The sequence below is a fragment of the Zalophus californianus genome, chromosome 10 (genome assembly GCF_009762305.2).
Source record: "Zalophus californianus isolate mZalCal1 chromosome 10, mZalCal1.pri.v2, whole genome shotgun sequence".
Classification (NCBI taxonomy): Eukaryota; Metazoa; Chordata; class Mammalia; order Carnivora; family Otariidae; genus Zalophus; species Zalophus californianus.
This window is the reverse complement of record NC_045604.1, coordinates 53,185,426-53,211,967: the sequence shown is the minus strand read 5'-3', so window position 1 is coordinate 53,211,967 and position 26,542 is coordinate 53,185,426. Positions and strand designations below refer to the sequence as shown.

Here is a 26,542-nt window from a genome sequence, read left to right as displayed (position 1 = left end):
GCCGGAAGCCTCCCTGGTGCCGATCACCCGTTAGTGAAGCAACTACGGTCGCCATTTTAACTGAGGTCGAACGACCTAACCATAATCGTCAACTTGGCTGACCGCGCGGTGTTAGTCTTCAGCGCTTTTCTACCTGCGCGAAGCGTTCCTTCAAATTTCCGCCCATAGTAAGCATGGCGGCAGCACCTCTGCTCTGATTGGTTGAATGCCTTCACCGTAACTTGAGCGCTCTCGGAGCCAAACGAGGAGCGCTTGGCTCTCAATGATGATCCGGGTGTGGGTTCTGGACCTGAGAAGGTTTCGGGTTTGCTGACCTTTCTCTTTCTGAAGACCGGAAGGCGGCCGCCAGGTCGGAGAGATTTAAAACCTGAGGCTGAGTTCCTTCCGGTTTTCCAAGTTCGGCCTGCGGGAACCTTCGGGGAAGCGTGGAAGGAAGGGAAGGGCGGGCGCTTGTTGGTAGCCCCTTCCGCCTCTGTATGGTTGCGGAGTCCCACTCTGCCCTGCTGTGTGGAAGGGTTCTCTCGGGTCTTCTGGGGCCGCAGTTCGGTTGGTTAGAAGTGGAAACTGATGCATTGGAGGTGGAAAAAGGCTCTTTCCCCTACCCGCTTTCCAAGGGCCCCAAAGAACTTGTGGATTTATCTAGTTTCTAGACACGTGGAGTTGAATATTCAGCGGAGAAGGGCCTAAATATTGGAGAAGAGAGCGAGAACAACTAGCATTTTAAGGGATTTGTGTATATTTCCAAAAGTGACTTTTGATCATCATCCAACACCGGCAGCCTGGGATTCGTGAGCGTCTCTCGCCATCCTGCGGCTCCAACATGTTCTCCTGTTGGTTAAGTCGGCAATACTGGGGTTTTTCCACACCCACCGGAAGGATCGCCCACCTGATCCGGGGTTCTCTCTCCAGAACGCTGGTGCTCAGTTCACAGAGGAGAACTCCAGGTGAAAGCAGTGAAGGGCTCTCTCCTCTTAAACAGTACTTCCTCCTGGTCTCTGCAGTCAGTGCTCTTATTCCATTTTCCTGTAGTCTGAACTGGATAGCCTTATGTGTAGAGGCAGGTCATTCACTCTCCATTTCTTATAATGTAGATTTTTGTCTGGAGTTTTAAAAGTAACCACATGAATTCTGCTTTTAGCTGATGCTATTAATAAGCCTAAAAAATTATTTCACATTTGAGAATGTTTTGTATAGTGTTTCTAGCGTGCAAGTGACTGGTTTCACTCTAGATTCATACCATCAAACTTCCGTTATTCCAACATCTCATTTCATTTTGGAAAGGAATGTGCATTATTAAAAATAGGATAATTTTAGGTCTCAATGCAAATGCTACGTGATCAAAGTTTAGATTTCCTAACACAGGGCAAAAATGTACAGTAAGACTCTTAATTCAATTGGCTTTTGACACATTTGCAGGTAAATTAAATAGTGACTGAATCAAATTATATACTTCAACTTTATGAATTTCATTCATTGACATGAAATACTTAAGATGATATAATTTGAGGGTCTTTATTTTCAAGCAATTTGCAAATCATATGTTTTTAATCTTGCTTTCCTTTAAAGAATTCAGTAGCTTTGTTGCTCGGACCAACACGTGTGGAGAGTTGCGTTCTTCTCACTTAGGCCAAGAAGTCACTTTGTGTGGATGGATTCAATACCGAAGGTAAACTGGCTTACGAATGCCTGGGGGTTAGGGGTGACTTGTGTGGCTGGGTCCCTTACACTTTCAGCTCTTGATTTCTGCTCAGGTCGTGATCTCAAGGTCGTGAGATAGAGCCCCAAGATGGGATCCGCCTGCTTAAGATACTCTTTCTGCCCCTCCCACCTCCCTCCCCCCAAAAAAAGAATGCCTGGAGGTTGTTTTCCCTCAGACAGTTCCAAACTTTTATTAATTTTCAATCACTCAGAACAGCAAAAGCTTTGCAACTCCTGCAGGATTCTCAGAATTCACTGAGTTTTCAGATTTGTTTTGAAAGACTCAAACAGAGTCACTGGAGTGGCATCTGTTGAATGGTGTGATAACAGTGTGTTCCACCAGTGGACTGAAATGTCCCTTAGCTTACTCAAGTTGAAGAGTTCCTAGGACGAGTAGTTGGGAGTGGGCCAGCTGGTAAGCTTCAGTAGCATGAAAAAGCTTATTTTATTCTAAATTTAGGTAGAGAAAAAGCCTAAAAACACGAACAGTGATTCCTTAAGATTAAAGCCCATTTTGTTGTTCATCTCTATATTCCAGCACATTCCTGAATAGTACATTAATTAACAGTAAAGAGCTCCAAAATACATTGACTGTGTGGCCTTCCTGAAGAATATGTTCTATATGGGTGGATATTTGACCCATAAATTTGGTGACATCTGAGCTCAAAATCTGAAGAGGTTGTCTGTACCTCTTCCTGGTACTAAGGATAGTATGAGAAATGCGGGTTGAACGCTAAAATGTTGGGATTTGGGGGACCTTTTTGATGGTTTATAGAAGTATTAGTAGTTGGACCACCTCTAGAAAATTGTAGTTTTATCTTTTAAGAAAAGAGCTTATAGAGACACCTGGGTGGCTCAGTCGGTTAAGTGTCTGCCTTCAGGTCAGGTCATGGTCCCCGGGGTCCTGGGATCAAGCTCCAAATCGGGCTCCCTGCTCAGCGGGGAACCTGCTTCTCCCTCTCCCTCTGCCCCCTCCCCAATTCGTGCTCTCTCGCTTGCTCTCTCTCAAGTAAATAAAATTTAAAAAAAAAAAAGTTTATATTGCTATATTTCACAAATGACCAATTGGATATTTCTAATATCCTAAAATATTTGTGGATTTTAATACATGAAAAGTTTCCAAATTTAATACAATTTTCTTATAAAGACTTAAGCCAATGAAAATTAAAAGTTTGCTTTTTACTGACAAGCCATCTGGATAACATTAGTAAGCTGAATATATAACCAGTAAAAACTGAAATTGAAAATGAAAAGTCTGGGGTGCCTGGTTGGCTCAGTGGGCAGTGTGTGCGACTCTGGATCTCAGGGTTGTGAGTTCGAACCCTGCTTGTGGCATGGAGTTTACTTAAAAATTTTTTAAAAAACAGGAGCACCTGGGTGGCTCAATGGGTTGAGTGGCTGCCTTCGGCTCAGGTCGTGATCCTGGGGTCCTGGGATAAGCCCCGTGTTGGGCTCCCTGCTCAGCAGGGATCCTGCTTCTCCTCCCTCTGCTGCTCCCCCTGCTTGTGCTCTCTCTCAAATAGATAAAATCTTTTTTAGAAAAATTTAAAAATAAGATGATTAAGAAAATAACATGCAACGGCTGGGTTTTTTTCCGTTAATAAGCTACATAGATAATTGCATGAATGTAGCACATAATGAAAATACATAATTATAAAAAGAACGTGGGAAATTGCATGGATTTTTGTTTGTTTAATTTGTTTTGCCTGCTTAAAATTTTGGGCTCAGAGATTTTGGCCTAACATGTTCATTTTCTTTATTGATCAGGCAAAACATCTTCCTGGTCCTAAGAGATTTCCATGGGCTTGTTCAAGTTGTTATTCCCCAGGAGGAGGTAATAGAAGGTTTCCTACTGTTATCTGAAAGTCTCTTTGATGCCATGGTAGAGTAAGCTTAGTATGTTGGTTAAGTATGTGTGTGTGTGTGATGAAATGTTCCTGGAATAATACATATATATCTGGTAACATTGGCAAACTCTGGGAAAGGCGACTTTTTACTGTATATCTATTTATACCCTTTGAATTTTGAGCCATGTGAAGGGTACCACCTGCTCAAAAAAAAAAAATTAGCATTAAAATTAGGTAAAATAGCTCTCATCATGCTTGTTTAGCAATATTAGTTTCTCTTGTGGTAATGTTTACAAATGCTTTATACCTAAGAAATGTATGATGTACTCAGTTCTTAGTCTTTGAAGTAAGTAAAGAGCAATGAATTATCTTTCAGGGATCAGGATCCAGAGACAAGTAGCTAACCCAGGAGAATTCCTTTCAGTTGGACTCCATTATTTCTATTGGATGTAACTGCCCCTAAGACTAACTCTGGAGAGAGTTGCCTTAAAAGTATGTAGGAATTGTTTCCATCAATCATTCTTCCCCTTATTTTCCTTTAAGGAAAAAATTCTAAAACCCTGAACTAATAGGTTTACCTGCTGTGTTATGTGGAGTCAAAATGGCGATGCAGTTTACTAAATTCTTTAAGAAAGTCATTAAGGGCAGCCCCAGTATTTATGGCAGTTAAGCTATGAGTGTTAATATTTTTCTAAACCATAGACTGCAGTAACTGCATATTCCTCTACATTCATTTGTTTGTCGGAACTGTTTTTCTCTCTCATTCTATAGTCAGCTGCTTCTGTGAAGAAGATTCTATGTGAAGCCCCTGTGGAATCTGTGGTGCAAGTGTCTGGGACAGTAATTTCCCGACCTCCAGGACAAGAGAATCCAGTTAGTAGTTAAGAAACGGTCCATGTAAATTTTACCTGTATACGTGTGCACTCTCTACACATTTAGGCAACAGACACCGAGCACTTATTAGACATCAGGCACTAAGATTTCTGCAGGTTACACAAATGAACCTACAGATTCCAAAATCTTCACTGCAAACACACACCAATGTGCACAAGCATGTTAAGACATCTGTCAGTGAGCACATCGGCCACAGATATGCGTAAGAATGTCAAAATCACGCACAGACATTGATGCTTTAGACTACACGACATATGCACAATTTACACATGTAAATAAATGCATGCGTTTTACAAATGATCACTGGGTACAGGTCCTGATGAGTGATTTTTTTTTTTTAAAAATAGGTCTTTTCTTCTCTCTCTTTAAGAAAATGCCAACAGGTGAGATCGAAGTCAAAGTTAAAACAGCTGAACTTCTGAATTCCTGTAAGAAGCTGCCCTTTGAAATTAAGGACTTTGTGAAGGTGCCATCCTCTGTTATTAATAAAATAGAGTATCTAGAAAATGTTGGTAACCAGTAAAGTGTTTTAAGAGTTTTTTTAAAGAAAAACTAACTTCTACAAAATTGAGCATTTTTTTGTGGACCTCTCATGAAGTGTTCTGTTCTGTGCTGTTCTGAAGTAAGCCGTCGCAGTTCCTAAACACCTAGGCTGCTTTTTCAGACAGCTCGAAACATGGTTCTACCTTTAAGACTTGAGGAGGTGTTTTCAGGTTTTTTTGTTCTTGTTTTACATTTTGAAAGGAAATTTGTGTCTAGCTTGGAAATAGCCAGACGGCATAGGAGATCCTGCATCTATTAACTTTCAGGCTCTAACAGTAATAAAATGTTTGCTTGACTTCCCAAGCATATAAATCTGATTACTGTATTTTAGGGTGTACTTTGCTCAAGTTTGAGGGGTTGTCGAAGCTAAATAGCTCTGGATGAGTATACCCAGATAATCTGCAGCTTTGACACAATTATCTACAGTTGAAGATGTATATACATCTAATTTGTAAACTGATCTATAGGACGGTTTTTAAATTAACTGTATGGCCACTTAGTGTTACATTTAAATTCTCAATACTTAATCTTGTAATTAGAAAAAGCAGTATAATGATCTGGTTGACCTTTTTGTTGGGGGGAGAGAAAAGGAAATATACAGTTTTTCCCCAGCTAAGCTTTCAGAAAGAAATGACAGTTCTACTTCTGGTTAAAGAGTTGTCAGCACGGAGAGCTGCAGAGATTTCCAGCTTTGAAAACAAGCAAACCTTCTCACCACTTCCTACCACTGCAACAGTGTGGGGGTTTCCTTGCATTTCTCACACCTGTACTCCCACTCAGGTGATAATGTCATAGCTATTTTTGCTCTTGTGTATTTTTTAAGATTTTATTTATTTATTTATTTTAAAGATTTTATTTATTTATTTGACAGAAAGAGAGAGAGCACACAAGTAGGCAGAACAGCAGGGAGAGGGAAAGGAAGAAGCATGCTCTCCGCTGAGCAGGGAGCCTGACGCGGGGCTCGATCCCAGGACCCTGGGGTCACGACCCGAGCCAAAGGCAGCCGCTTAACTGACTGAGCCACCCAGGCGCCCCAAGATTTTATTTATTTATTTATTTGAGAGAGCAGGGGGAATAGCAGAGAGAGAGGAGAAGCTCAGTAGGGATCCCGACGCGGGGCTCGATTCCAGGACCGCGGGATCATGACCAGAGCCAAAGGCAGACGCTTAACCTACTGAGCCACCCAGGCGCCCCTACTCTGGTGTATATTTTTAAATGGTCTTTGAAGTCTTTAAATATATTTTTCAAGACTCAACTGTGGGCTTAAATAAGATAAATGTTTAGTGAGGGTAGGCAAATTTCAGTCAGTGAAGGGTGATGTTAATAATAAAGAGTTAAAACAAAATCTATGCTAGTAACAAACTTGGAGGCTGTAGGAATTACGGATTGTGTTGTATTCGCAAATGGTGGAAACTAAAGATAGAACTGAAGTTTTTGAAAATCCACACTCTGTATTAAAGCTAATATCTCTTTAATGTTCAAAGAATATTTAAACATTAAAATCTTTCAATTTGTTTAGAAAACAGAGGCTCTTCGTTTGCAGTATCGCTACTTAGACTTGCGTAGTTTCCAAATGCAGTATAACCTGCGACTGAGGTCCCAGATGGTCATGAAAATGCGGGAGTATCTCTGTAATCTACACGGTAAAGGACATGCCTAAATGTTCTTTAGAGCTTTTTAGCATCTTCTCTCTGTTTTATTCAGCATTTTATTGTATCTCTCTTTAGCATCATTGGGTCAGAAGTTGCCAGAGGTCTGGAATTCACTTAATGTGTAAAGCAGTTTTTGAAAAAAGGTGATTTCCAGGTGTTTTGTCCTAGAGCATAATTTGGTAACTTAGAACATAATTTAGTTCTACTAGGTCCCAAATACAGTCTTTTAAAGATATTGCATTGAAGGTAGAAAAGCCCTTTGGTTGTTATCTATGAGTTTTCTTAATTTTTATCACGCTTATACTAATTTGTTAGGAGCTCAGAAATGTCCTACGAATTAAACTAGACTCTTCAATCAGTCCTGGAGGTTTTTCTACTATGTTTGAATTATTTTTGCTATCCTAGCAGAACATTTAGAAAATGAAAACAGTTCAGTAAACAAGAATCCATCAAATAGTCGGAATTATTTCATGACAAAAGTGTCACTTTATGAGCCAAATAGGGTTTTATGAAAATCTTCAGCTTCTGTCTTGGATGTGTGGAAATCAGTATTCAGTAGGCTTGGTAACTTCTTTCAGTCAAAATTCCTAATTAAAATGTAGCCTCAGATTTGATTTGTTAAACTGTACCCTAGACAACATATTTGACAAATTCCTATCTGTTAATTTCTGATGCTTCTCTCTTTTTAGGATTTGTGGATATAGAAACACCAACATTGTTTAAGAGGACTCCTGGGGTATGTATATCCCTTAAATCAGCCTACTAATAATGTCCTATTAGTTCTGAAATAGGACCACTTTGTTTTTATATTCATGTGGCTATATTTTTTTCATATATTTTATTATTTGACAATGATCACATTAACTGGGTTTTGTTAAGAGTTGAGAAAATTATATGGATCAGTGTTTTGAGTAAGAACACTTTTATTCTAAATGAGTTTTCTTTCCCTTGAGGTTTATAAATGCAAATCAATAATGAATTCTTTCCTTAAAAATAAACCCCTTGTGGGGCGCCTGGCTGGCTCAGTCAGGAGAGCATGTGACTCTTGATCTCAAACTTGTGTGTTCAAGCCCCAAATGGAGTATAGAGATTACTTAAATAAATAAAAAAAACTTAAAAGAAAATAAGCTCCTTGTTCAATAAGAATTGACATTTCTAAACATTAATATTTACACAGTCCATGGACTTATAAAAAACATAGCTTAAAAAAGCAGTTAGCAATTATTAGATAGGAATTGCACAAAATTCTTTCAGCTCATAACAGAATTGGGAATTCGTTTCAACAAGCACGCATGTATCACTTACCATGTACAAACATTGTTAGAAGCCTGCTGTGTGCAAGCCTTTTGGGGGACTAAAAGATGAGCAAGAGATGATCTCTGTCATTTGCTCTTTAGTTGACTTCGTTGATGAGCTGAAGTTTCGACTTCCACCAGGTCTTAGGTTCAGGTTTGTTTAACAGTATTTCTTCTCTCCTCTCGTTAAAGGGTGCAAAAGAGTTTGTAATACCATCCAGGGAACCTGGAAAGTTTTATTGTCTCCCTCAGAGTCCTCAACAGTTTAAACAGCTTCTGATGGTTGGTGGTTTAGACAGGTGAGCCTTCTGTATGTTAGTAAGTTGTCAGAAAAAGAAAGGGAAGGAAGGTGGGGAGGAAAAAAGGAAACACAAAATTATCTGATCTCTTAAAAGAAGTTAGAAAATGTATGAGCATTTGGAAAATACTTGTTAAAAACCCTAAACATTTGTAGTCATTATTTAGTAAAGATGTATTGGGTGGCCACCGTGTGCAAAGCTCTATGCTAGTAGATGTGCAGGGAATTAAAAACAAAAAAGGAAAGATCTTAGGAGCGCCTGGGTGACTCAGTTGGTTAAGTGTCTGACTCTTGATCTCGGCTCATATCTTGCTCTCAGGGTTGTAAGTTCAAGCCCTGATTTGGGCTCCAAGGTGGGCATGGAGCCTACCTAAAAAGAGAGAGAAAGAAAGCAAGCTAGCAAGAAAGAAAAGGTTTTGCTCTCCAGGAGTTAATGAATATAGTAAGACAGAATAGGGTAATAAATAAATAAACCAACTGCCAACTATGATAGAACCCAAAAATAAGTTTGTTGAGGGTTGCAAACTAGGTATTGTTTGGGGAAATATTATTAAACTTTGTGAGCAAGGCCTTTTGGGACAGAGCTGCGTCTCAGCAGTTGAAGATGAGAATGGGAATGGCATAGCACAAAAAAGCTCGAGTGTAGTCATGGAGCAATAAGTATTTTGATTTGGCCAGAGCAAAAGAGTATATATAAAGAAGCATAAGTGCCTTGCATGCCAATCTAATATATGAATATTGAAAGGTGACATTGTATATTTTTAAAATAATGTATAGAATATTAGTTTCTTACGGGTCTACTGTATATCTGATTAGATTAGAGTATCATAAAGAATTTTAAAAATGTCTTATGTCCTTTAGATACCATTATTAATTTATTTCGTAGACTGCACTACCATGAACTTTTGGGGAAAAGTATGTGTATCTTCCTAGAATCATGACTCAATTCATGCTATTTTTCAATTGTAGATATTTTCAGGTTGCCCGATGTTACCGAGATGAAGGTTCAAGACCAGACCGACAGCCTGAGTTTACTCAGGTACTAAGTTACATTCACTTTTGTCTCTTACTCAGCCGTCCTCGTTCCAGCCAAGTGGTTCCAGACCAGGCAGTAATTTTATATATAGGCAGACCTCGTTTTGTTGTACTTCGCTTTATTGTGCTTCGCAGACATTGCATTATTTACCGATTGAAGGTTTGTGGCAACCCTTCAGAGCAAGTGGATCAGCACCATTTTTCCAACAGCATTTGCTCCCTTTGTGTCTCTATGTCACGTTTTGGTAATTCTCACAATATTTCAAACTTTTTCACTATTGTTTTGGTGGTCAGTGATTGTGATTCACTGAAAGCTCAGATGATGTTAGAATTTTCTAGCAATAAAGTATTTTTTAATAAAGGCACATACATTTTTTGACAATGTTATTGCACACTTAATAGATTACAGTGTAGGATAAACATAACTTTTATAGGCACCGCAAAACCAAAAAATTAATTTGACTCACTTTATTGTGATTATGCTTTATTGCAGCAGTCTGGAACCACACCTGCAAGAGCTCTAGTGTATGCCGGTGCTTTACTTCTCATTACATTTTATCCATCAGATATTTGATTAAACTAACCTGCAGTTGAGACACTATTTAATTTTTGATCCATTTCATGTGTCCTTTTTATAACATGTATGGTCATCAACTAAAATGCCAAAGATTCCTGCAGTGTTTTAATGGTCATTGCTAGGATAAAGTTCTTTAAAACAAATCTCTTGTACATTAAAAACCAAGAATTCTGTACATTGGTATTTAATCTGTCTAATCTTTAGACTCATCAAAGCTGTCATGATTTGGTTTTTATATGATAGCGTGTTAATCAATGTGAAGCGCAAAAATCATAAGCTTTGGAGTTGGACAAACCTGGGATCAAGTGTAGTTTCACTACTTATTAAGTGCATGTACACAGGCAAGTTACAAAGCCTCTCTGAGCCTCAAGCCATGAGGAGAGTGATGGGAACTAAGCAAGTTGTTATATGTAAAACATCAGAATAATGCCTAACACAAAACAGGTGTACAGTAATATTTATCCTTCCAACCCGCACCCATGTATTAAGTATTTATGTGCAGAATCCTATGGTAACTTGAAACCAGAGGAATGTATAAATACGTACATATTAATATTGTGGCTGTTCAAGTTAGTTTCCATATGTTATTTTGGTTTCAGATTGACATAGAGATGTCTTTTGTAGACCAGACCGGAATCCGGAGCCTAATTGAGGGTCTGCTCCAGTATTCCTGGCCCAATGACAAAGATCCTCTAGTGGTTCCTTTTCCTTCTATGACTTTTGTTGAGGCATTGGCCAGCTATGGAACAGATAAACCTGACACTCGCTTTGGGATGAAGGTACTTCTCTTCACTTTTCCAGGACTCTGTGCCACCATAGTCCTGCAGTTTTTTAGACCACTTTAAAATTTACAGCCAGTTACACACATTGTTGTATCATATTTTTTTGTTGTTACTTTAGCTTGTTACCAAGCTATATAGCAAGAGAGAATTAAAGCATGTTAGCACTACAGTACTTTTGTCCTATCTACTATGCTCCTAGACCGTTTCCAAGAGTGAGGTTCTTGCCATAAAGTTTTTATTACTGACAACTTATTAATTATATGGACATGAATGACCACTTGAGAGGGAAAAAAAAAACCCTATTCTTTCCTCTTCAATTTTTCTTAAGCTAAAATGGCACTTGGAAGGCAAATGATTAAAGAGTTATTCTTTTTCCCTAGCCTATAAAGAGCTCAAACATATGGAAATGTTTATTCAAATTAGTAAGATCTGTACATATTTTAACTAGGGGTAAGAGTAGAATTTATATAAAGCAGTTTCCATTAGCAAGCCTCTCGTTATTTGCACTTAGAAAGCAGTGGCCCTTCATGTCTATAATACTGGTGGCATTTCTCTATCTCAGTTCTCAGTGCAAATTCCTTAGAAATCAAAGTTCCACTTCATCTATAAATAGGCAGTGCTCAATTCTTCGGATGAAAAAATATACAAAATGTTCTAACTGCCTACTTACAGCTGCCAACTTAACCACTCCTTATTTCTTCTTTTGTAATATAGAATAGTGGTGCTAAAGTCAGACTTCTTAGGTTAGGTTCTGGCTCTGTGTTGTCTTGGCCGAGTTATTTTCTTCTCTGTGCTTGGTTTCTTCCTGTATTACATGGGGATAATGAGAGTGCATATCTCATACTTTTGTTGTACTGATTAAATGAATTAATAATGATGAATAATACATTAGTACATTAACCCCGTCGTAGTGCTCAACCCAGTAAAAACTGATTGTGCTCTGTAAACATTAACTTAGTAAGATCTACTTCTTTAGAATCTTGTTTGTAAAATTTTTGAGATAAAAATTACTTCACATTTAGTTACCTTTTTTTGTTACTCATTTTATAGATCATAGATATTAGTGATATGTTCAGAAACACAGAGGTTGAATTTCTTCAAGATGCACTTAGTAAACCCCAAGGAGCCGTCAAAGCCATATGTATCTCTGAAGGAGCAGTAAGTGACTCGCAGTTCTGTTTCTCTAGGGTGTATATTTGGGAAGTAAATACGTTCAATGTTCAACACTGGCACATTTAAACGTCAAGAAGAACAGTTCTTTTTTTAAGAATATATATTTTTAAGGGCGCCTGGGTGGCTCAGTCAGTTAAGTGTCCAACTCCTGATTTCGGCTCAGGTCATGATCTTAGGGTCCTGAGATTGAGCTCCACATCGGGCTCTGCACTGGGCATGGAGACTGCTTGAGATTCTTTCTCTCTCTCTCCTTCTACCGTTCCCCTCTTTCTAAAAAAAAAAAAAAAAGAAAGAAAAAAAGAGTACATATTTTTAAAACAGTGTCCCTGAAACTATAAGTCTAGAATAAAACCCTGTGAGTGTGAGTTTACATTCAAGATCTAGAGTTTTTGTCTTTCTTTTAAAAAATGCTGTAAAGTACTCCTCTACTTCATTTGGGATCATTCCCACCAGTGATGAGCATGAAATAGTGTTCATATGTCCTCCAACCTCAGTTTATCCAAAGGCTCCCAGCCCATATCAGCTCCAGCATTGCCCTTGCATGGTGGTTCTGGGTCTTTGGAGATCCCTGGTCTCAGTCGCATTCAGTTGCATTAATAACAGCGGGAGGGCTAGGAGGTGGAGCTGTGAAAAGCAAAAGGGAGGGGACATTAGGGTCGGAGAAAGAATGGCCGGGCTAGTTAGGCAACCCCTGACTCTGAGGTGATGAGACACAGCTGTTTTCCATAGTTAGCACACCTGCTTTGAACAGAATTCGAGAAGAGTTCCGGAAGAACTTTTAACAAAATTACTATTTTGAAAGACTACTCCTTTGAGCATACTAATGTATGCAAAATGAGAATAAGAATTCATTCTCATAACTTTAATTCACTTCACATGTTTAGTGGAAAGTAATTTGTGTCCATACTCTAGTCCAGACATAATGAATGCGTGCAGGTAAGCTCAGTGTCACATATACTGCTTGGTGTTATTGTTTGCCTCCATTTAAGTGTGTCCAGTCTTCCCCGAGCAGATTGTGAGAAGTGCAGGATTGTGAGCTGTGTCTCCACCTTTTCGTATCTCCCACACCTAGTGTAGTGCCCCGAGAATATTAGCTATGATGATAGTCCTCCTGTCTCCCTCACAAAGGCATTGAGATAATTTAGAAATAATAAGATACAAAGAATTGTAAGCGACCTGAAATAAGCAAATTCTCAGTCCTCTTTCTGATCTGGAAGTTATTTTTTCTTAACACAATTCAGTTGTAAAGATTTGAACATGTACCCCACGTATTCCACATGCAGGCTCTTCTGTGAAATACATTCATGGCCGTTTCCAGTGAGACTTTTGTGATTCAGGGGGAGGGGAATAAGCCCTGTGACAAACTCTAAAGTGTTGTCATTTGGGAGCACAAGTTAAATTTTATATTGAATCCTATTGTGATGGAAGGACACAAAATGTATTTGTATCCTATTTGATACCATAGACATGTTTTTGAAGCTGAGTTTACTTTTGTTTTCAGAAATACTTAAAAAGGAAGGACATTGAATCCATTAGAAAATTTGCAGCTGACCATTTTAATCAGGTAAGGAGTTAATTACAATAGATTTTTTTTCCCCTTTAGGGATTCCATATTTTTAGTAAGTGTTCGAGCTCTTTATACAATCACTAGTTTTGAGGTCTTGTTATTTCAGACCATTTTTCTACTTTTCTTCTTTTTAAAGTTCATCTAATCCCAGGGCATGACTCTAGGACTTTGACTTAGACAGTTGAATTCACCATTAATCAGAATGTGGAAGTTCAACCATAGTTTTTAAAATAAATGTGGAGAGATGCCTGGGTGGCTCAGTTGGCTAAATGGTTAAGCATCTGCCTTCGGCTCACGTCATGATCAAACCCCATGTCAGGCTCCCTGCTCAGCAGAGAGTCTGCTTCTCCCTCTGCTCCTCCACCCACTTGTGGTCTCTCTCGCTCTCTTGCTCTCTCTCTCAAATAAATAATCTTTAAAAAATAAATAAATGTGGAGTTTTAATCCAGTTAGGATTAGATTAGAGCCCCATGTGCCCAAGTTTTGAAAGAAAGCCTGTATTCATTGTTCTTCCCATACCCTTTTTAAAATTCTGAATCCACCTTTGACAGACACATTTTGTGTTGTTGCCTTGGTGAATGGAGGAACTGAACTACAAAGGAGTAGGAGTGGGAAACAGACCTTCTTATCTTGTCATTAGACCTGGAAATTGCCTCAGCCTTCTCGGAATCAGTAACTTTAAAACTAATCATGCCCTCTGAGTCATTAATTTTCCGTGACATACTTTGTAGAAAACATTCTAAATGTGAAGAGAGTATGATTATAGTATCCTTTACAACAGGGATAAGATGAATTTATATGGGAATGATTAAATAAATTAAGGTATAATCAAAGGAATTAATATTAAAGTTCCTTTTTAAAACTTTGTCTCCAAAGAGTTTATAGCATGGGGGACATGTTCATGTTGTAATGATTTGTAAGAAAAGGAAAATACAGAATTCTATAAACACTGATCATAACCAGGTAAAAACACAGTATTTATGGACTGAAAATGGACCACCTCTGCTGCTACCACAAGCCAAGCCTCATACCTGAGGCTCAAAGGGATTTTTCAACAAGAAAGAAAGAAACATTAGGATAATGGTTTCCAAATGGGTCAAGGCAAAATGAGAAAAGTCAGAGCAATATAAAAAGCTTTTCATAAAGCTAAATGAATTTAAAGAATTATCCTTTACTTCTCCTTGTTCTTTGTTGTAAAAATGTATGTTCTTTTGTGAAATGATGGTAATAGCAGATAATGTTTTAGGTTTGTTTTATGCCTTTGATAAAATTCACAAGTGGCAACTCTAGATCTCCCAATTTTGTTTCTTTACTTTCATGTTGCTAGTGTTTGAAGTCTGCATCTAGGATCGACAGGACCAGGAAATAAGCCCAAAGGTTAATAACTTCAGTAGCCTTCAGTTGATGGAACTCTTACTATATGTTCTTCTTTTCCTCATCTCTTTTTCTCTTTTCCTTTTTCACCCTTTCTCATTAACTGGATTTTTATAGAAGAAATGGGCACTACTGTTTTTTTCAATTTATTAATATATTTTAACTTGGTTTTTTTTTTAATATGTATGTGAATTTTTAGCAATATGCTACATGCACAGGGTTAAAAACACAAATAGTAAAGGATTACTAATGAGAAGCAACAAGTGTGTGCTCTGGCTCACATCACTCCAGTCCCACACCAGCCAGAACGTCTCCGTTCTTAGAAATATATCTACATACTAGTGTTTTTGTTTGTTTGTGTTTGTTTTTACTTATCCATTTTAAATTTTATCTCTTAACTTCCTGCACGATAGATGAAGCTTCCACACACAGGCCTTACTTAGTTACTCTGTCCCTCCTGCACAGCCATCTTTCTGGACCTTTTTTTCATTCGTCTTCTGAGTTGAAGCCATTCTTCCTGGATCCCAGATCTTCCTCTTTCTTATTTGTGTTGGAGTATATCCTCAAGTAACTTCCTAAGAAAGCATGCAAGAGATACACTTGCTTTGTCTAAAAATGTCTTTATGTTCAAAACCTCACACTTGATTACTAATTTGGCTTAGTATAAAATTCAGAATTGGCAGTCATATCCCTTTAGAACAGTGCTGTCCGGGGCACCTGGATGGCTCAGTTCGTTGAGCCTCCGACTCTTGGTTTCGGCTCAGGTCATGATCTCATGGGTCATGGAATCAAGCCCCGCATCAGACTCCCCACTTATGGGGAGTCAGCTTGAAGATTCTCTCCCTCTGCCCTTCCCCCCACTTGCCCTCTTGCGCAAGCACTCACTCTCTCTCTCTCTCTAAAATAAATAAATCTTTAAAGAAAGAAAGGGAGAAAGAGAGAGGAAGGAAAGAAAGGAAAGAGAGAGAAAAGAAAGAAAAGGGAGGGAGGGAAGAAGGAACGAACTAATGAACGAACGAACGAAGAGTGCTGTCCAACAGAACTTTCTGTGATGGTGGGAATGTTTTGCATCTGCATCGTCCAATATGGTAACCACTAACCAGTGTTGCCATCCAGTGCTTGAAATGTGGCTAGTATACCTGAGGAGCTGAATTTTTTATTTTGTTTCACTGCAGTGAAATAGGTACGTGTGAGTGGTGGCTACTATATTAGACAGCACAGCCTTAGCTTGTTGAAGGCATTGTTTTTTTCTGTCATACCTGCTGTTACTGCTGAGAAGCCTGATGCTGATACAAATTTATTCCTTTACAGCAAACCTGATTGTTTTCCTTTGGAAGCATTCAGCCTCCTGATTCTTGATGTTCCAAAATTTCAAATTATGTACCTTTGGGTTGTTTTATATTCGTGTGTTGTACACTAGAAGGGCCCTTTCAATATGGTGGCTCATGTCTTTCATCTGTGGAAAGTTGTTCTATTACTAATTGTTTTTACATCATCATTTTCTCTAGTCTCTTTTTTGGAATTTCTTTTAGTCCTATTTGGACCTCCTATTGTAACTTAACTTGTCTCTTTTTTTCCCCGTGTCCTTTCCCACCATTTTCTTTGTCCCTTTTTTTTTTAAGATTTTTTATCTATTCATTTAACAGAGATAGAGAGCACGAGTAGGCAGAGTGGCAGGCAGAGGGAAGGGAGAAGCAGGCTCTCCACTGAGCAGGGAGACCGATGCGGGGCTTGATCCCAGGACTCTGGGATCATGACCTGAGCCAAAGGCAGTCACCCAACTGACTGAGCCACCCAGGCGCCCCTTCTTCATCCTTTTTAGTCTAAGAGATTTCTTCAACTCTTCTGTTGAATTCTTTTTAGCAATCATGTTTATGTCCCAATAGCTGTTTCTTGGTTTTTTCCATCATATTTTATTCTCATTTTATTGATAAAATATATTTTTGAGGGCCTTTGAGGATTCAGTCCTCCTTTGGTCCCTAAACTTTACCTCTTTGCTCTCAGGTCCTTTTTTTTTTTTTTTTTTAAAATACTGCAGAATTTCTTTGATGTATGGTGACTGTTGATTGTACGTATTTAGAATGAGGCATTTTTTTTAAGTTTTTATTTAAATTCCAGTTAGTTAACATACAATATATTAGTTTCAGGTTTACAATTTAGTGAGTCAGCACTTCCTTACGATGCCCAGTACTCTTCATCCCCATCACCTGTTTCACCCGTCCTCCACCCACCTCCCAGAACCAAGCATCTAAAAAGCTGATTGGGGGTGGAGCCTGGCTGGTTCACTTGGTAGAGCGTGCGACTCTTGATCTCTCTTGATCTCAGGGGTCCTGAGTTCAAGCCCCACACTGGGTGTAGACCTTAGTTAAAGAAAAAAAAAACATTTTTTTTAAGCTGGTTGGGAACACAGGGTGCTTGCAGGGGCTTTGTGAATGGGTAGATTCAGTTTAGGGGGAGTAGCAGAGCCATTGGCCATTACCCTGTGAAACCAAACCTTCTTAAGAGTCCTGAGCCTACCCTCTAGGCTTCTGCAGGGTAAAATCAGTTCCTTCTGTGCTGAGACTACTCAATTTTTCTCCAGGCCAGAACTTCCTGCATCTTGCTGCTATAATCGTTCTATTCCATTCATTTGTAGCCTGCCACAAATTTACAGAAACCTCTTTGCTGGTGTCTCTTACCTTTTATTCCCTTTTGTTTTTGATTATAGTGAGATTACTTTTGTAATTCCTCTAGTATTATTTTGAAGGGGTCGAGGGAAGGAATGAAGATCATCCCATGTTCTATTGGGAACAAGAAATCGTTCTACGACAAGAAAAATAAATCCCCACTTTTTAAGAAAATGTGACTGAAGTCTTTTTCTTTATCACAGGAGGTCTTACCTGTATTCCCGAAAGCCAGTAGAAACTGGAATACTCCAGTTGCTCAGTCCATACTGGAGGAGCAAAGATCAGGACTAATCAGACTCATGGAAATCCAAGAGGATGATGTGGTCCTGCTGACTGCCGGGGAGCACAAGAAAGCAGTAAGAAAAACTACCTGTGAATGTCTGTGCTGTTGATGCTGCATGGTTCCTCTCTTCTCCTACGTACATAGTACATATTTAAAACTCACTTAATTTCATAAAATGTTGGGGCTGCTCTACATGAGTTTTCTATTAATAAATACCTTTCAGCACTTACAAACAATGCACTGGATCAGAACTAGAGTTTTCTTCATCAGCTCCCAGCCTCCATCGGCACTGCTCACATAGTGATGATTGTGAGGATTGGCATTGTTCACACAGATCAGATCTGGCTCTGATTAGGAAAGCCACTCAGGTAAAGGGCCATTGGTATTCCTTGTAAGGCTGTGAAAAAATATTTTCATTTTCCGGGTTTTGCAGATTAGGATATTTTGGTAATCCCAAACTTTTGTAGATAATGCATTCCTAAAATTGTTGAGGGAGAGATCAGACTGTTGGAAGGCTACTGGGCTGGCAGACGTCTCTGGCCCTGCTTGGTCAAGGCAGGACCCTTCCTCCTCAGGAGCAGCAGCTGGGAGGCAATGAGCGCCACCATGCCTGGTGATCTGTGGAGTGGACTTAGCCATAAAGATCATTGTAAAATGTACAGAAGTATGGAATATAAGCAAACATGAATATTGAAAATATATTGGAAAGGTCAAGTGTGATATAAATTCATTCTTGCACTAAAGTGTAATATGATTTCTTTATAGCAGTGGTGTCTGATTAGTACTTTATCAAGTCCATTCTTTAATTTGTATTTGTTCTGTGCATATCATTGTTTGTTCCAGAGGAAAAGCTTCAGAGGTCATTTTCAGTGCTAAATGTAACCCACTACCTGGCACCTGGCTGGCTCAGTCGAAAGAGCATGCAACTCTTGATCTTGGGGTCATGAGTTCGAGCCCTACTTTGGGTGTAGAGATTACTTTAAATAAGTAAATATATAAATTTTAAAAGACTTCTTTTGAATAAATAAATAAATGTAACCCACTGTCTTTCCCTTCCCCTGCAATAGTGGAGTGAAGAAAGCTGTTTAATTACAAATTTGTTTTGATACCACTGTCATGTTTATAATGAATTCATTTATCGACATTATTTTTTAATACCAGCCATGAACAGCCCTGATAAATTTGCTGGGGAATGCACCAGTTAATTACAAATTTTACTGTCAATGAGTTTCTTACAAAAGAACTTGGGATTTTGTATTATATAAGTATCCTGCTGCAAACTCGTTTGGTCATTCCGCTCTCAGGAAGGTACTGTTCCAATTCCTATTGAGACTCCTTGAAGCAACTAGAAACCAGACTTAGGAGGAATAGCATTAGATTCTGAATATGTCATACTGCAAGTACCCTGGGCTCATATTTAACGTAAGCTAGAATAGGCCATAAAGTGACACCCTGTGTATGTCTCCAGGCATGGTTTCCTTTCTCAGGGAAGCTCTGCATATCATAGTTGGCACTTAGTGAGCGCTTCTGTTTGCTCAGCACTGTTCTGTGTACTTTGTGTATATTAACTCATTTAATCCTCATGACAACCTTATCGGAGAGAAGTTACCATTCTAAGATAAGAAAACAGAGGCATGGGGGCGCCTGGGTGGCTCAGTCGATTAAGCATCTGCCTTCGGCTCAAGTCATGATCTTGGGATGCTGGGATCAAGCCCCACATTGGACACCCTGCTCAGAGGGAAGCCTGCTTCTCCCCCTCCCTCTGCCCCTTTCCCCCGCTCTCCACTTGTGCTCTCTGCTCTCTTTCTCAAATAAATAAATAAAATATTTTTCAAAAAAGGAAAACTGAGGCATGGAGGTTAGAAATTCGCTCACACGCAGCTAGGCAGTAGGGGAGCCAGGGTTCTAATCTATGAAGTCTGGCTTCAAAACTCACACTCTCAAACAGACCTCTTACTCGTACTTCCCCACTAATCATAACCAACTTTTACGGGCCATCAGCTGTGGGCCAGGCACTGCTCAGAGCCTCACCACACCCTGCAGGAGCAGTCAGGAAAATATTCACAGAATAGCCACCATGGATATGGCACCTCACATGCCAAATCTCACTTGATGTTCACAACAGCTTTTTGGAGTAGATCAGTTGATCTCCGTTGTCCCTGGGAAAAGGTGCAGAGAAGTGAGTCAGTAGCCAAACTGAGATACAGCCAGGTCATTCAGGCTCCGGTGCCTGTGCCCTCAGTCACTGTGTCATCAAATCCTCACCCAATCTGCCTGCCGAGTGTGACCATCCTTCTCAACCATGTTTCAGTCCGATCATCCTCAGCTCTTTGTCTCCTGGGAGGCTCAGAGTGTCTCATCTATTAATTGTCTAATCCCTTCTCAGAGGATGGCCTGGCTGTAGAGCCCAGCTTGTGTCATTTGCTGCCTACTCTGTCACAGCGGTTAAGTCAACATTTGTATCTTCTGTTTGCAGTGCTCTGTGCTGGGAAAATTACGACTGGAATGTGCCGACCTTCTAGAAGCAAGAGGATTGGTGCTCCGTGACCCAGCTCTGTTCTCTTTCCTTTGGGTTGTGGATTTCCCACTCTTCCTTCCCAAGGAGGAAAATCCCGGAGAGCTGGAGTCAGCCCACCACCCATTCACTGCTCCCCACCCCAGTGACCTCCAGCTCCTATACACCGAACCCGAGAAGGTACCATATCTGTACTTCCAAATAGAAGGGAAATGTGGAAACACAGGCAAAGATGTTTCGATTTCACAGTCTGACCCAGTTCTGGAAGCCTCAGAAGAGATGGTCGGGTTTGAGCCCATAGTGAATACATTGTCTCTAAGTAACTTCACTGTCTTCAACCTGTAGAACAACAGAAAACTAGAAATTTCCTCTAACGTAAGGGCTCTGTGAATCTTCTAGGTCCGTAGCCAACACTATGACTTGGTTTTAAATGGCAGTGAGATAGGCGGTGGTTCTATCCGAATTCATGATGCAGAGCTCCAGCGTTACATTCTGGCAACATTACTAAAGGTAACATTAGCTAACCTGTTGTGTTTTTTTTTAACCAGAATATCTGTTGTTTTAGCCAGCGTTGATGATATAGTGGTAAGCATAGCTGCCTTCTAGAATGTATGTGGGGTTGTTGTTGTTTTTAACTGGTATGAATGAAGGATTCACTAGATACAGAAGAGTGTTGGCTTATCTCTCCACCTTTAGTGTAAGACTTTGAAAAGTACATGATCATAATAGCCGTTCATTAGTACTGATCATATGTGCCAGGCACTAAGTACTTTATATGCACAGAGACATTTAATGCTTACAATTACTTTTTGAGATAAATACCCCTGTTCTGCCCATTTTAAAGATGAATGACTGAGGCAGATTAATTAATCTGCCCAGAGTTACACAGCACAGAAGTAAACTGAGCCACTGTTGGAATCCAGGCAGGGTGGCACTTTGAGCCCGAGCTCCTAACCTCTGAACCACCACACTGCACAAAAAAATGATGTGGTCAGAAATGCATGGAAATGTTGATAATGCTAGAGAAAGAGCCTGGCTTGAAAGAATTGTGTATCATTTAATAGGGGCAGGGAGGTATTTTAATGATAGAAAGTGGCATAATCAGGATTTTAAAAAGGAGAGTCTCTACAGATGCAGGCCTAAGAACCTGCAGTTTCTTGATGATTCCACAGAAGGCCAGGATAGATTTCAGGAAAGCAAATGTCTAAGAGTCTGATCCCGAGAGATCATTTTGTGGGATTAACTAACGGGTGAAGTAGGTTGGAAGAATTTTATTTGAAGACAGGATTGGAGAACTCAAAACCCTAGACTCCCCATTAGCCTTGAGGACATTGTGACCTCCCTTAATGTTTCTCCTCCCAACTCAAGGCATCCAGTCATCAGTTTCCCAGCAGAGTTTCTTCCTTCCTTTCATTGTTAAGCTTCTTAAATGAGTCAGTGAGAATGCATTGCTTCTGCTTCTTCCCTGCCCCCAGTGGTTCTCAGCCCTGCTGCACATTGGAACAGAATCAAGTGGAAATTGTTAAGAACAAAAAAAAAATCACCCCACTACTCCACACCAGATCAATTAAATAAAAGGATCTGTGTGAGGCTTTAGCATTCCTTCCTTAAAAGCTCCCCACTTGTTTTGGATCTGTAGCCTGGTGAGAGAACCACTGTCAGATACACTTTCAACATTTCTACATACATTGCCCCACATAAGTTAACTTGCACAGCCACCAGATCCAGTGGCCTGTTCTTGGCCCCTAAGCTGTCCTGCCTCCCAGCAGCATTTGACACTGTTCCTCTCTTAATAGTGTTCTCTTCCCTTGGCCCTGTGATAGGACAGTTCCCTGCTCTTCATCCCACCTTTCTGAGCCCACGTCTTCATGCTCTTGATTGGCGTTACCCTGTTCCCATTCCCAGTATAATACTGGCTGCATTTACTGAGTGCCAGGACTTTCCCTGCATGTTTTAATATCTGGGACTAGTCCTACTCTCTTGCTAAACTGTAAACTTCTTAAGGTATTTTTTTAACTCACCTGTTTTTTTCCTTTATCACCTAAGCTTACTGTGGACCCTCAGTGTGCATTCAAATTGAATTCTGTTTTGAATTTCAGGAAGATGTGAAATTGCTCTCCCATCTGCTCCAGGCTTTAGGTTTTGGGGCGCCCCCTCATGGAGGAATTGCCTTAGGTAAACAACTATCCTTTGACAAGCTAAATTTCATTCCATAACCGTCCGTATGCCTCAGATTTGGGCTCAGTTTCCAGGCAGGGGCAGAGGAGGAGGGGGTGGGGGTAAAAAGGATAGGGTGCGAGCCCAAGAATTCTGTAAGAATTTAAGTTTGTATTTTCATTTCGTTGATATATGTTTAAAATGTACTTTACCAGTTAAAGGTAAAACTTGACTGATAATTTGCATGTGAAAGATTTCTTAATAGAATAAAACTTCAGTCTTAAGTCAGTATTGCTCAAATCCCTGGGGGCTCACAGATGCATTCATAGGTATCTGGGAGACACTGCTCCATAGTATTCAGCTAGTGTGAGAGTAGGAATATGCCAGTGCCCTTCTGCCATGGTTGCTCACCTTGCTTGTTTTATCAAGCAAGGAGGAGTGTGAGAAATTCTCGGAAGCTCACCTAGATTGTAGGCCCTCGACAGCAAGGACGTCCATCTGTGTTCTTGGGAGTGCCCTGCATAGCACCTGATGTTTGTCAACCTTTAGAAAACCCTTGCTAAGGACTCATTAATTGCTGTGACTTAATTTGAGCATGTGAATATTCATCCTCAGCATTTTTCTAGAATAAGACAGAAAAGAACCTTTCAAACAAACAGAAGTTCCCTAAAAAAGGCAGGGAACTCTGCTTGGCTGCAACTTGTTAAAGATTCTTACTTAAAAGTTCTCTACAACCTTTGTAGAAAACCTTAGTCACTCCCAGCCTTAGATTACATTCTTATCTGTTACCTTTGTATTTTATTTCCAGGGTTAGACAGACTGATATGCCTTGTCACTGGAGCACCAAGCATCAGAGATGTCATAGCCTTCCCCAAATCCTTCAGGGGGCACGACCTCATGAGCAGTGCCCCAGAATCTCTCCCTCCTGAGGAACTGAAGCCCTATCATATCCAGGTCTCCTGGCCAGCAGACTCAGAAGCATAAAAGAGCTCCTTGAATCAGCCATACCATCTAGAAAGTTGAGCTTTGGAGTTTTGTCTGCTTTGCTTCCCCAAGGCTGAAATCAGATGCGGAGTTCTGCCACAGGTCTGATAAGCAGGTCTTTAGGTGGAAGGAATCCAGACAACATTCTTCACCACAACAAAGAAACAGAAGGTATCCAGTTTTGACTTGATAACAGGCATTACTAGGATTTTTTGTTTGGGACTTTTTTGGCAGTTTCTGTTACCTGGAGAGGTGTGAAAATGGCCCTTTGTCTGAGTAATATAATAGCTTAGTGTTTTCTCATCATGTTTTTCATACCTGGATAGTAGATCGTTCACTTGAGACAGAGGTGATCAGACCATGTGAAATGTGGGGAAATGCTTGCCCCTTTAGACTAGTCAGTTGATGGGGGGTCAGTTCAACCAGCATCATCAAGAGAGTCCTGTAAATTAAGCTAAATAGTGACATCTCAACTATCAGTATAATACGAGAAGCATCATGATATAATGGAAAAAAAAAATCACCAAAATCAAAGTCACAAAATCTTAGTGTTTCACCTTGAGCAAGTTACATAAGCCTCTTTTCCCGCTTATATGAAATAGGAACACTGCTTGTACAGAACCAGAGGAAATGATGTATGTAGAAGGAATAGTGAGTGAAAGTGCTTTGAAAAACTATAAAGCATTACCCAAATATTATTTATCTGTAAACAGATACAGGTATACCTATGTATCTTATAGTCTAAGATTAAATAAAACTGATATCTATAGTATAAGAAAAACAGTAATTAATCAGTATTCTATTTATGGTTCTATTTTTAAAAATAATTATTGGGGTGCTTCGCCAGCTCAGTGGGTAGAGCATACAACTCTTGATCTTGGGGTTGTAAGTTCAAGCCCCACATTGGGTCTAGAGATTACTTAAAAATAAAATCTTTAAAGAAATAATAAAATAATAATGATTGTTATTATTAATCCCTGAAAAACACTCATTTGTAAGTAATTGAAAATATTGATCTTAGGCCAACCTCAAATATAGAAAAGTGAACACCAAAGCTATTGTAATTTTCTTATACATTCTGTGACATAAATAAAAGCTTATAATTAGTTAATAATTATGAAACGGGAACAAGGCCTTGATTAATGAAAGTGTTCTTTTCTACTTTATCTTCACTTTTGCCTTGACATTCTTTTGACGTGTAATTTATAAGTACCAAGTATCAGTTCTCAATCCCTGCCTATTTTTCTTGGTGGTCTAAGCAATGCAATCCTATAGTTGTTTCTGTAAATCTGCTTCCTTTCCAATTCTAATCTGTGATACTCAGTAGACCAAGATGAGTATGAACGTTCTTCACTGCTGCAGAAAAGTGGTTTGCCGTTAGGTGGAGCTTTTCTCTAAAGTATGTCCTCGAACCCAATCTCCCCATATGTGGGTGTACTCTGGAGCAAGAAAATTCTTGCTGGCAGGGCTCTCCTGGTGAGAATCGATATCCAAGTCTGCCTACCCTTTCTCAGTGGAGATAATTTCTAGAGCTTCCCTTTAATAGGTGGGGAAATGCAGTTTACGTCCATTTATCCCCCGTGGCATAAATGTAATTCACTATTGACTATGTAAAGCCTAATTCCAACCAAAATGTTGTCTTTTATCCTGGAAATGAGAGTTCCAGAAGACACCTAAAATCCAGAGGATATTTTCTAGGCTACAAATACTAAAGACCCCCCAGTCCTTAGAAGGCAAACAATCCTCTATTGTTATCTCAAAGACCTAGTCATTTTGGGCCTCACTCGGCTTTTCTTCAGTCTTGCCTCTTGGGGAAAAAAAACAAAATGCTTATTTTGAAATCCAGGGAAATGTCACTTATTTTAGATCCCTTATCATATTGAAGTGAGGTGAAATTTTAAATTAAGTCTTTTCTCAAAAATTAAGGAACTACTTAATGATAAAGTTGAAAACAACACAGCCAGGATTTTGAAATGCACAATCTGATTGTAAACTGGATGCTAAGTTTATTTCAAATCCTATCTGCCCACTTTCCTAGGGAATTTAGGTTTACCCTGTGTTGCAAGTTTTAGAAACAAAGGTAAGCAAGTGCCAGCTACAACATCAATAGTTATTATTAGCTTCAAGAGAGCTCTGTCTTATGAACAATTTCTCCTTGTTGGAAAGAGATTTGTCAGATGATGAGTCTGATGGGATTGCTTTATGCTCTTGGGCTTTGCCTGAATAAAACAATGCATCTGTACAGCTGCTCCAGGATTCTCTTCTCTGAAGAACCAGGAACTCTGTAACATCACATTCCTTGCTACTGGTTTTTTAAGCATAACCAATCCTAAAAATACTGCCTTAAGGACACCTTTTTTCTTATTTTGAGAAAAGGGAGTTACGTTGTACCATGAGAAATAACCAGGTGCATAGTAAGATGAGACAGTTGCACATGTAAGTCCTGCAACAGTGCACATCTGCGTCCATCCGTCTTCTCTATTTAAGACAGTGTACTTGGTAGGAAGAGCTTGTGTGGTTTAGACAGACCTTAATTTAACTCCCTCTTTACCATTCTCTAGTTATACAACCTTGCCCAGCCGTTCAACCTCTCTAGGCTCCTGGTTTTTTTTTTTTTCGTTTTTTTTTTTTTTTAAGATTTTATTTATTTGAGAGAGAGAGACAGTGAGAGAGGGAACACAAGCAGGGGGAGTGGGAGAAGGAGAAGCAGGCCTCCCACTGAGCGGGGAGCCTGATGCGGGGCTCCATCCCAGGACCCTGGGATTATGACCTGAGCCAAAGGCAGACACTTAACGACTGAGCCACTCAGGCGCCCCCTAGGCTCCTGTTTCTTAACCTAGAACAACAGTTCTCAAATTTTGGTCTCAGGACCACTTAACTCTTTAAAAATTATTGAGGACCCCAAAGAGCGTCTATAAATACTCTTTTACTATAGTAGCAATTAGATTTTTTTTTTAGATTTCTTAAATATGTATTAATTCATTTTAAAATAATGAACTCCTGACATGTTGACACAAATAGCATGTTTTTATTTTAAAAGTAATTATTTTTCAAAACAAAAATTAAAGAATGATGTTTTACATTTCTGCAAATCTTTTTGATACCTGGCTTAATAGAAGACACTGGATTCTCATTATCTGCTTCTGCACTCTGTTGTCATATGTTGTTTTGGTTGAAATATGTGAAGAAAACCTAGCCTCAC

General features: G+C 39.5%; 1 protein-coding gene across 5 annotated transcripts; it reads left to right on the top strand.

The window, feature by feature from the left end:
* Window positions 1–201: 201 nt before the first annotated feature.
* On the top strand, window positions 202–25,960 carry DARS2 (aspartyl-tRNA synthetase 2, mitochondrial). 5 transcript variants are annotated; one of them, XM_027613543.2, is made up of 18 exons: window positions 204–349; window positions 779–944; window positions 1,567–1,666; window positions 3,466–3,532; window positions 4,317–4,418; window positions 4,810–4,905; window positions 6,502–6,625; window positions 7,324–7,370; window positions 8,122–8,228; window positions 9,197–9,266; window positions 10,439–10,618; window positions 11,672–11,779; window positions 13,296–13,358; window positions 17,605–17,757; window positions 20,161–20,379; window positions 20,599–20,709; window positions 22,299–22,374; window positions 23,165–25,959. In XM_027613543.2, the coding sequence occupies exons 2-18, from the start codon at window positions 821–823 to the stop codon at window positions 23,338–23,340; spliced, it is 1,923 nt and encodes a 640-aa protein (XP_027469344.1). In that variant the 5' UTR covers window positions 204–349; window positions 779–820; the 3' UTR covers window positions 23,341–25,959. The 5 variants fall into 5 exon arrangements, with proteins under 5 accessions (XP_027469347.1, XP_027469345.1, XP_027469346.1 ...); XM_027613542.2 differs by having other exon boundaries at window positions 205–944; XM_027613544.2 differs by lacking the exon at window positions 10,439–10,618 and having other exon boundaries at window positions 203–944.
* The last annotated feature ends 582 nt before the right edge of the window (window positions 25,961–26,542 follow it).